Below are 12,029 nucleotides of genomic sequence, written 5' to 3' on the forward strand. Positions count from 1 at the left end.
ATTTGAGGGCTACTGCATACATATGATTTAGTGTTAAATGGATAAGCAAAGATGAAGGCAAGAACAACCATCATCTCAACACTATTAGCTTTCTCTTCCCATATTGGTCATTTATTCCGGTTTTCTTGCTCCCTTTCTAGCAATTCATAATCACTTAAATTTACTGAATTTTCAGCTCTGCTCCATCATTAACCTTGTCATTGACTCTCAGCATTGTGTCATTTAGGAAATTCTTCTGAAAAATCATATCCAAAATAAAATTCATAGCCATGCTTCAGTGGCTATGCTGAGAAGATTCCAAATCTTTATGCCATTTCCCCCTACTTTCCTACTTTGGCTTCTGGAAACTATTTGCCTGAAGGGCTTAAAGGTAAATCTATATTCCAAAACATGTTTTACTCCTAAAGTAAGGAAGTGGCTTTGGCAATTAGGAATAATACAGAATCTATAGAACGTTAGTTCACTCCTGGCATGGGGGAATAATTCCAGCTTCTTTCTTTTTCATATTAAGGCACTATCAAAATATCAAGGAATTAAAAAAGGAATAACAGATCATTTTTAAATTGCTTTATTTGAATGATAATGGGTTTATTTTGACATAGAATAATTTTTTAAAACATAAATTCATAGATTTAGAGATGGAAGGAACTTTTAGATAAGCTAGTCACTCATTTTACAATTGAGAAAACTGAGGCTGAATTGTTACTTCATAGAATCATAAGATTAGAAAACTAGAAGAACCTTAAGAAGTTACCTGGTCCAGTCCTCTCATTTTATACATGAAGAAACTGAACTTAACAAAAAGTAAGTGAATTGCCCAAGATAAAACAAGTAGTGACAGAAATAGAATTTGAACTCAAGTCCTGTGACTAAAAAAAATCTATCTTTTCCACTGCACCATTTTATCTCAAAAAGACATAATAAATTTTTTTCAAAAGAAATAAAAAATGAAGATTAAAAAGGAAAATTTATTTTATATCCCATAATTAATCAAAGCATGGATAGAGGGATAGATTTTGATTGAGAAAAACTTTAGATTAAGAACTGTCTCTTGTACATAACTAGTTGCATGACCATAGGCAAGTCATATTGTTCATACTAACTCTCTAAGACTTTAAGTTATGTCTCAGTGTTTGTTTTGCATTAGTAGAGGGCGTTTCCATAAGTAGTTCCCTAGATTTATGAAATTATAGGTAAGGATCAAAAGAAAGAAAAATATATAAATAAAATTAGACACTTGAGCAGGAGTGATCATTGGGTTTGATGTCTTTCATGCTGAACTACATAGTAAGCATTCAACAGTTCATACTGAGCTTTAATATCCTCTTCCAAACCTATCCTAGAGAATTTCTAAACACTAAAGGAGTTGGAAAATAAAAGCTGCCATTGTCCACTCCCAATTTTTGTGCAAAGAACAGCTAATTTTAGGGCAGAAAAGAAAGGGTCAAAGCATCCTATAGCAAAACTGTTAGTAACAGAATCAAAACTCTGGAATTTGAATGAAAGTGAGTCATCATGATTGCTGAATATGCAAAGCTCTTTGAATTTTACAAAACATTTTAAATTCATTGTTTCATTTGATTCTTAGATGTGTGGCATATGATTTATGTAGGAACACCTTCAAGCCCAGATTCTCTGATTCAAGTCCAATACCTTTTGCCTTAGGCCACAATCCCTTGCTTATTCCTTTTATAACCTTATCTGTGATATGTTATTGCTAGTCATATTCTCAGATATAAAATATCTTGTACTCCATGATAAAGATTATATTTCCCTAATATTTCCATATAAATCTAACTATCTGAGGACATACAAGCCTGTTCACTCTCATCCAACAGCCAATCAAACTGATAATCTAGCGATATTAAATAAAAGTTATAGCAATGACAATGAGAAAATTTTTGGTTCAATAGTAGTGGAGCAAAACAACTTTAGGGTTATAAATCAATTATAGTTTATTACACTCTTGCTAAGTTTAAGAGCATAAGAAAAAATATGATTTCACTTATTGCATGTGTGTGTATATACACATAATCATAAGTTGTACTGTAATTGGTTTCTAATTTAGGAAGTTCATAGTACTATCATATAGAGATCATAATACATCCTCCTCATTTTACAGATGATTCAAGTGAAGCTTGAGAAAATGGAAGTGGTTTGTCCAAAGTCACAGAAGTAGCAGAAGAGCCAAAAAAACAAGTCTTCTGCCTCCAAATAAATTCAGCCTTCTACGTGCTATCAAACCTGAATTATTCTAAAATTGTCAGTATCTGAAAGGATAATCCATACCATATTATGCAACTATAAGTATTTCAAAAATCTCTTTCCTGGGCACCCTTCTCTCTCTCTACATTATCATTTTACTATTTCATCAGCTCCCAAAGATTTAAATATTGAGAGTCAATGTAGCGCAACAGAAAAGGCATCAAGCTTGAAGGCAGGAAGACATAAATTCAAATCCTGTCACTTACTGGTTGTAATGGTGGTAGGAAGAAGAAATCACAGTTGTCATCAAGTATATGCTGAACAAGATGGTCATTGAGGTCCTTTCCTATTCTGTGGCTTGCTCTGAGCCATCTACTCTAAATTTATGATCTTATCATCCTATAGCTTCCAGATTCATACATCTTCTATCCCTAGTCTCTACTAGGCTCTGTCTGCATCACTAATAGACCAATGGATATCTACAAATAGTTGTCTCACAGGAATCTTAAAAACAACTTATCACAAACAAAATTAATTCTCTTTATTCCATTTCTCCTTCAAACTTCCCAATTTCTGTCAATAGAACTTGGGAGTCACAAGAAGTTGAAGACATTTTTGGCTCTTTAATCTTCCCCACAAATAAGAAAAATGTCAGCAGCCTATTCTACCTCTGTATCTCTTGTACCCATCTCTTCTCCATTCAAAATCTCTCTCTCATCACCTCTTGTCTGCTGTATTATAAGAACTTCCTAATTTATCTCTCTGCTTCCAAATTTTCCTTTCTTCAATCCATGCTCTGCATAGCTGCCAAAGCAACATTCCAAGTATAGGTTTGACCATGTTCCACCCCGCTCAAGAAACATCAATTGTCTTATAAGATTCCATTACTTTTCATTTAAAAACCTTTAAATCTGGCTTTTGCTTCACTTTACAGACCAACTGTGCATCAATTCCTCACCAGTTCTTTCTAACCCAATTGGCCTAATTACTGTTCCTTAAACTGAACATTTTATCACTAGCTGAAGTATCTCTATATAATTTGTCCTCCATGACATAATATCTTTCCTGAACACTCTCTCATCTATTGGTGTTCTCCCATATACAAATTAAATTTGCTTGTATTTACTTTGTATCATGTATTTACTTGTCTATGTATATAGTGTCTTATCAGTAGACTGTAAATTCTTTTAGGACAAGGGATGATTCATTTTTTTTTTTTTTTGGTTTGTTTTTAATCCCCAAAACTTGATGAGATATCTTGCATCTGGTCAGAGATTAATGAATGTATATTGAATTGAACTCTGTGAAATCTCCTTTGCAAGACCAAGGCCAGCAACAGTTATGAAAACAAACAGTACCCCCTGGAAGCTAGGGAACAGGAAAAAAAAAAAAAAGGAATCATTAGCTCCATTTGAGGACATTTGCATTAAACTTCAAGGGTACATAAACTAATAGAGTTGATACCTACTTAGAGTCCCACTTAATACATAATAAAAGAAGGAAGCTTTACAGCTCTCCCAAGAAAGGTTTCTCATTGGCAGGTGCTAATTGTTTTTCTTGGCATGTAAATAAACATGTTCTTTGAAGTAGATGAACTGTGTTCATGGAAGGAAAATTATTGACAACCATACTGATTATTTATCATTCAGTAAGTTTCAATATAGTACAGTGCCAGGCCTGGAGTCAGAGACTCATCTGCTTGAGTTCAACTCTAGAGTCAGACATTTAATAAATATGAGATCCTAGCCAAATCACTTAATACTGTCTGCCACTGTTTCCTCAATTGTAAAATGAATTACAGAAGGAAATGCCAAATTACTCTAGTGTCTATGCAAAAAAAAAAAAAAAAAAAAAAAAAGAAAAGAAAAAGAAACCCAAATGGGTCATGAAGAGTCATTCTGTCTATAATCTACCTTTCCAGACTGATTTCATATTATTCTCATTCACGTACTCTACATTCCAGCCAAACTGCCCAACATACTGTTCTTTGAACTGAACATTCCATCTCCTGCTCTGGGTCTTTGGACAGGCTGTTCCCAGGCTGGAAGGCACACCCTTCTCACCTCTACGTCTTAGAATCTCTCACTCCTTTCAGTTCTCAGCTCATGTGCCACTTGTCATGAGAAAACTTCTCTAGACTCAAACCAACATGTAATACATGTCTGCTTTTCCATTGCATCTTTGTAGTAGATTATCATAGAATTTAGAAATGTAAAGGACACCTAAGTCCAAACTTTTCATTGGTTGCGGAGAGGTTAAGTAACTTGTCCAAAATCACAAATATAGTAAAGGGGAGAACCAAGATTCTGACCTAGCTAGTTCCTTTCCATCCAAATCCAACACTTTTCATTGTGTTTCATTTAGGGGAAGAACTTTGCTTCTGATACTCTAAAGATCTAGTACAGTGCCTTAAACATAGTAGTCTCCTATAAATGCTTGTTGGCTTGTTATGCATTAGATTTGATTCCAAGTGTCCTTTAGAAATCTTTAATAAATATGTCTCTGAGCAGAGTAATGCCTGTGCTAAAAAATACAACTAGAAAAAGTTTCCTCACTATGTGCTATGAATGTGTACCCAGCTCCAACTGAATCATCATTTTAGAGGCAGTCACAGAAAAGTATTGCTTGTGCATACACACACACACACTCACACATATATGTATACACACACACATACACACACATATATACACACTTATCCTATCATAGACAAAATTTTGGACTATTGAAAAATGTATTCTGATGTACGAATCAATCTATCCATTAATAAGCATTGAATAAACAGCTACACTGTGTTAGGAACTGTGTTAAGTCCAAGGGTCACAAAAACAAAAATTAAATAATCCCTGCTTATAATTATCAAAATGGCTGTGGTGCTTAAATATTTTTTATAATGTGGATTTAGGAATGCATCATATAAGCACATTATGCCTCCCACATATGATTCAGAAAATTGGGCTAATTATTTTGGGATAGCGCCAAGCCATTTGGAGGACATGATGGCACCCATTACAATCTGGACAAGTTAGAGATTTTAAATTTCAAATATTTACATCTTGTCTCTTCCAACTAGATGGTAAATTCTCAACGACAAGATTTTGTACTTGCCACAGTACTTGGGTATCCTATTTAAATATGAATAGAGAGTTAAAATGACTTCTCAGGGTTCCTTCCTAATAATTTTCTGGGATTCTAACATCAAATTTCTAATTAATTTTTATTTTCACAAGCAATTCTTAAGGAATTTTATTTCTGGATTAAGCCTGTAGAAACAGAGATTATATTGTCATAAAAGATCCCTGGAGAAGTAAAAAGTTCCTTAGAGTTTATTCCATTTTTGAAGAATTTTCATGTTTCCATGTTCTCTGTAAGATCATCAGTTCTTAAGGGCCTTCTCCAAATTCTTAAGATTTATATGCCAGTCAAAATTTGTTTTGATTCAATGGTACATTTATTGTGAAGATAAAATTAGCAAAATGTAAGTTATGTGGGGGGGAGGGAGATGGTTAATAGAAAACTATTATATAAATATTCTCTACTATTTTATTTGTATAAGATTTTAAATATTTTTAATATACTGTCATATGTTATCTCATTTGACACAATAATCATTTCATTTTATGAATAAGGAAACTGAGGCTCAGAGAGATTTGAAAGACAGAGCCAAAGCTAAAGCCCAGACTTTTCAAACTCCAGTATTTCTAGTTCATTCACCGCAAAACATATATATAGTGACCCAATCTATATTGATCCCAAAGTCCACTTTGATCCTCACCCTATCTGCAGGTGGAAAAGATGTAGATTAGAGTTAGTCTAGACTAAATGGAACACAGGGATGAGCAGGATAATTCTCAAAAATACTGGACTATTCATAATCTAGAAAACACCCATAAATTACTTCTGGATTCACACAGGTGATTCTGTTCTGTTCCTGGACAGGTGAGTTCTCCTCTGAACAAAGAAGAATGAGACCCAAAATGGAATGGAATGTCACATACTTAACTAATAACAGGATTAGAAACCAAGACTTTTAATCAGAACTGAAAAAGCATGTACTTGTTAAGCAAGGTTTTACAATTTGTGCATAATTCTGTATTGCTGTCCACCACAAGCTTTCAGACTTCCTGATAAAACACAATGAGCCACAGAGATAAGAATATTCTGATCTCAGAAAAAGTAATATTTTTTAAATGCCCTGAATTGCAGCCTCTCTGTGTGTAGCACTCTAAGTAATTAAGAATCTTGCTTACCCTTACTATCAATTTTGTTATGGATGACCAGTTACCTTTCTTTCTACTATATCCTAATTCATTTCTGTGGTAGCATTCAAATCAAATAGGAAATCAATGAGATTTTGTATAAAGTATGTGGTTATGAAAAAACAGGATAAAAGAATGCATAGTTTATACAAACATTCATCTTGTGTTGCTAAAGCTCTGTTACAGGTGTCTCCTCTATATTGTTCTGTAGTTCTGATTACACTAGTTCCCAGTCAAATGGGACCGAATGAATGCAAATAAAAATCTCTATAAGAAATATCAGTTTTATTGATGGACTTGTGGACATAGACAAAATATCTACTGGACCCTTTGAACATATTGATTATTTATCTACCCCAACTCCTAAAATAAGTCCTATTCCATCAGGATAAGGGAATTAAAAGAATATTCAGTTTTATTCTTTGTTGTCTTTGATAATTGACAAAGGAATACTTAAATATAATATTTTCTATTCATAGTTCCAATTGCACAAAATAGAGAAACAAATATACTGGATTAAGTAACTGTATCCTCTACCTGAAACATCTAAATTGTTTTCACACAGAAGAAAAATGACATAAGAAAATTAAAAGGAAAATGTCCTGAAGGATAAGAGGCTATAATTTGCTAAGTGGAAAATATTTTCAAGAAGAAGGGTACCCAATTGTCCTATAATTACTCCTGATTAAGAGGTGCCTCAATCATATGAACTTAAATCTACTTCAATCCTGGAAGTCTCATGCTTTATCTCAATGAATAATTCATATGAAGAAATTCTGAATGAAATCAAGGATATAGCATTAATAAAAATTAATTCCCTATTATCAGGCCAAACTTATTTCCTCAATATTTGGGGTGGTGGTGTCTAAATTATGCCTCTTGAAGATCAATACCATGTTTAGGTTCTTCAGAGGAAAAACTCTGATACTTCCCTGTAAGGCCCTGAAATGACAATTCTCATTTACATTCTCCTCTAGCTCTGTTGTCTCTCCTACCATATAGGGACCCCAGACATGCAGGGTAAAACTTCACAGCAGGGTCTTTTCAAGTTTTTAACCTTAAAATCCAAGGAAGCTCTGGAAAATTAGCAAGCAGCATCTGCCAAGCCATTGATTCTTGCCTCTAGTCAATCAAAAAAATGTCACTTTCTTCTTCTATGCTCTCTCTTTCCCTTTAGTCTTTCTCAGGAACCCCCACTTTCAAGAAGATAAAGACTTAAGTTTGGGAGCAAACAACCTGTGGTGTTAACTGATGATACCTGATATGTCAGATCACTTAAATGAAAAATTGGATGAGCTTGTCATTCTCGAATTAACAGAACACCAAATGGTCATTTTTCTGGAGGAATGATGGAGGACTTGGGAGTTGTGTGTGAATAAGGAAAAAAGAAGCTTCCTCTTTTCAATGTTCATTAAGTATACTTTTCTACCTGGTCAGAAGTATCACAGACATCACTTTTCAAACTATAATGACCTATCTAGACAATGTAAACCTTGCCATAAGTATTACCACGGCAATCAAAAAAAAAAAAATTCTCATCTCTTCCCTTTCTGTTCTTAAAGATGTAAAATGCTAAATAGTGACAGACGGACACACACACACACACACACACACACACACACACACATTCACACACATTGCCTGGAGTATTTTCTGCCCTTTTACTGCTTGTGCAGTTTCCAACATGTGTACTTTCTGGCACCCTTATCGATTAGCTCTGCCCATTGCATAACGAGTGTGTTTCTTCCCACCTTCCCCACCCCCACAACCCCCTCCCCCGCCAAGAGAGGGCAAGAGCCCAGAACTCGAGAAACAGACCAAAGAGGCTACTTACATCATCCCATTTGACAAATTTGATGCCTTTCTTCAGGTTGTCGGAGACACTGACAGGTTTGAGTTGCAAAGCGTGAACTCCTGGCTGTGCCCCGGCCATTTACACACATGGAGGCTTCCCAGCAGAGGAGAAAAGACGATCCGAGAAGGGGAGAGAAGTGGGGTGAGACAGGGAGAGGGTAGGATTGGGGTTTGGGAACGAGGGGAGCTTTTTTGGCTTTCCCTCCACCCTTCCTCTCTTTTTCCTCTTGTCCCTTCACGCAGGAGAAGGTGGCTCAGCGCAAGAGTGCGGAACAGAAGGGGAAGCGTGGGTCCATGCCCTCTGTAGAAAGTGGTGTCAGGCGCCCGTCGAGGAGCAGCAGCAGATGCCGAGAAGACAAGGACGAGAGAGCACAGAACAGCGAGGGACGAACTGGGCACTGGGGCTTAGCTAGCGGACCAGGAGGGACCGAGCGCGAGGGAGCCAGCTGTAATCGTAGCTGCCGTGGCTGAGGCTGCTGCTGCTGCTCCCGCTGCTGCTGCTGCCGCCTGCCTGGGCTCGACTGGGGCTCGGGCTCCTGCTCCTCCTCCGCTGCCTCCTCCGCGGCCGCCGCGGATCTGAAGAGCACCATTCAGCACATCCTATATACATAGAGGGAGTGGAGTGAGCGAGTGACACGCGCTCCTGGCGTCCCCCTCCCACACCACTCTCTCTCTTCTCCCCCCTCCCTTCCTCTCTACACTCTCTGGCTTCGTCCCTCCTTTCCCTTGCCTTTCCCGGAGCCCAACTTTCTCCGCTGGGTCAAGAGAATAGGAGGAAGCAGGAACGCAGCGGCACCTCCCGGTCTCAGTATGCCACTACAACGAGGCACTTTCTCCTTGGAAAAGACTCAGTGAGCATGCCCAGTTACCCTTCAGCAGCTAGAGCCTTAAATGCGAGGGTTGAATTTCTCAGGGCTTTTTGGAAAACTGAGCAAGGAGAGAAGAAGCAGACATTCAGTCTGGGACAAGGATTGGGGCTTCCCCCCGCCCCCAGATGTTTAACCCTCAACGGGAAGGAGGAAGAGAGATGTAGGTTTCTGGAGGAGATAAGCCTGTATTTCCAAATACAGAAATCTTGATGCTGAAGCATGGAGTTTACTGCTGCACAATGGACAGTTGTTTGTTAGTGGCAGAGAAGATAAGAAGCAGCCTGCAGATATGAATTGGATATATTTCCTTAGACTGATCTGACCCTTTAGACACTATCCTATATGTCTTAGTACACTCCTTAGAACAGTACTAAGCACAAGAGAAAGTAGTAAATTTTGTTTACAGGAAGCTAAAAGGACACTCCTGAAAATAAATTGATTGCAATATTTGTATATAAATGTCACTTCCAGATCAAGTGAATGTTTTTTGTTTGTGGTCTTTTGTTGTTGTTATTATTTAATAAAGAAAAGAACAAAAGGAAATTTAGGCAATGTAAAAAACACTATCAAAATTTCATTTTTTAAAGAAAATTTAAAAGCTGCTATAAAAGGTTAAAAAAAAAAAAAAAGCCCGCGTCTCAAGACTTCAGGTTGTGGTTTCCCATAACCCAGGAACTAACCTGTTGATAATATTATGGAATTCTTAGAGTGATAACAGAGGAACAAGTGCTGAATTTCGAAGTATGAGACCTGAGTTCTAATCCTGACTCTCTACTTAGTTCCTGTGTGACTCTGAGGAAGTCCCCCTAATCCTCAATTTCCTCAAATATAAATCTAAAGATTTAGAGTAGATAACCTGGCAGGTCTAAATCTGTGATGCAATTTGGAGCAAAATTGCCTTAAGTGTCTTTTTCTAAAATCATTCTCTCCTAGAATCTTTATTCTTACTATACTTATAAAACTACAACCTATCACTTTTCAAACAATCCTTATCATAAACCCAGGCATAAGTACTTATATAGATAATGGAAAGTCATTCTTATATCTTAATTTTGCAAAGTACTTTCCTAACAACAATCAGGAAATAGCAGTTACAAATGCTAACAAAGATGAGGAAACAACCTACGAGAAGTGAGTTAACTTAGCTAAGTCACAATATCAAATAGGTGATTTGAATCCCAGTGCTCACATACCATACTATTCTGTTATTTGGTATCAAAGAATCTTTTTAAAACCCAGCGTTTTGAATAAAGCTGCCCTTAACTATGAATGTTTATTTTTGTGTTTCCTTGTCTGGACCTATGCTTTCTTTGGAGTTGAGAACTTCTAATGAGAAAATTTTCTCTGCCAATATAGATTACTGAGGATGAACTGGAAGATTAAATTATTTGCCCATTGTCACATAGTCATTACCTAGCAGAGACAGATAGCTCAAGACACTGGTCTTCTAAACCACAAAACAACTTCTTGATCATACTGCCTCTTCAATTGTGATCCTTGCATCCTGAAAAAACCAAAAAACAACAAACAATCCACCAAACCTATTCTCTGGGTTCAGTTCCATCAATCCAAGTAATTAATGAATAGCCTATTTGCTAGTTACCTAACAAAAGAAACACCTTTTCCCCATCTTTTCAGTTTCAGATACATAATGTGCATAATAAGGAGTCAGTTTGATAAATGTCGAACTTGTTATGATGTGCTTCCTTTAGTACAATGTCCATTTGTGGATCACTGGATCAGAAACTCACAAGAGTTAAGTTAATGGTTATAAATAGTATTAAAACTGGAAGCAGCTAGGTGTCATAAGAGAGCACTGGATTGGGGGTTCAGAAAACAGTTGAAATCTTGCCTCAACCACTTGTTAACCCTAGGCAAGTCACTTAACCTGTTTCCTTATCTATAAAAGAGCAATAATAGTAGACTTGATGTAAGGATCAAATAAGATGGCATATAAAGTGGTTTGCAATTCTTAAAGCCTCTATAAATGCCAGATTACTATTAATGTTGTTATTAAACTAACTCTTAGCCCTTCAGCTTTATGACCTCCACTCCACCTCCAGAAAATGTAGGGGGTTGGGGGTGGGTATGATAGGAGGGAAGTGCTTTTCCTGCACTGTGGTATGGAGATGACCTTGGGTTCCTGAGGACTATGACAGCTATGTAAATGTCAGCTATTGTTAAAAAATAAGAATCTTTCTCCAAGGTTTTTACAACTTTACTCCTCCCACAATCAGCTTTGCCCATTTTACAAATTAAGTTCAACTCACTTGCTCTAGTCAAAGACCCCTCTATTTGATTTGTTCTTTCTTCCAATTCTAAAAAACAAAAAGAGAAACTGTGCCCCCAGATATCCTCAGGTAATCAGGTATTTCCTTTATTTGAAGGAAGGTTGTGCATTGAAGAAATAAGGAGACATTTGTAATGAGAACAATAGATACTAGAACAGTAGCTTTCAGAAGAGTTTGTGGTGTCAGAAATGAACTTTAAGTTACATGAATGAAAGATTTAACTTTATTTTCATTTTGCAATCTTTGACATTATTTTCATTGTGCAATCACTACTCAGCTTTTAAGAACTGAGTATTTGAAGAAAGATGATAAAACAAAAGGAATTTGAATTTTTGTTTGAACTTAGTATGATCAATAAAACAGAAGCATGATCTAGTTGTTGAATATTCCTTGACCTGCAAGTATGTTTGTATTTTCATTTACCTAAAAAAAATGTTGTATTATGGGAGGATTACATGATGAAAAGATTCAAAATGTGTTGGACAAAATTATGCACAAACTAGTGCACTTAAACTCTTTTCTTTTCATTTTACAATCCTCTTGGAATCTAG

At 36.4% G+C, this 12,029-nt stretch overlaps 1 protein-coding gene and 1 pseudogene across 2 annotated transcripts in view; one reads left to right on the forward strand and one right to left on the reverse strand.

Annotated features, from left to right (window-relative positions):
• Positions 1-8,561, reverse strand: part of PLCB1 (phospholipase C beta 1) — an 831,921-nt gene extending 823,360 nt beyond the window's left edge. For both annotated transcript variants that reach the window (XM_031951118.1, XM_031951119.1), the window contains exon 1: positions 8,299-8,561. In XM_031951118.1, the coding sequence (XP_031806978.1) occupies positions 8,299-8,397 (99 nt within the window). In that variant the 5' untranslated portion in view covers positions 8,398-8,561. The remainder of the gene's footprint in view (positions 1-8,298) is intronic.
• LOC111718650 lies at positions 8,406-9,418 on the forward strand (annotated as a pseudogene).
• Positions 9,419-12,029: the final 2,611 nt, after the last annotated feature.

This window comes from Sarcophilus harrisii, chromosome 2, assembly GCF_902635505.1.
Source record: "Sarcophilus harrisii chromosome 2, mSarHar1.11, whole genome shotgun sequence".
In the NCBI taxonomy this organism is placed as follows: domain Eukaryota; kingdom Metazoa; phylum Chordata; class Mammalia; order Dasyuromorphia; family Dasyuridae; genus Sarcophilus; species Sarcophilus harrisii.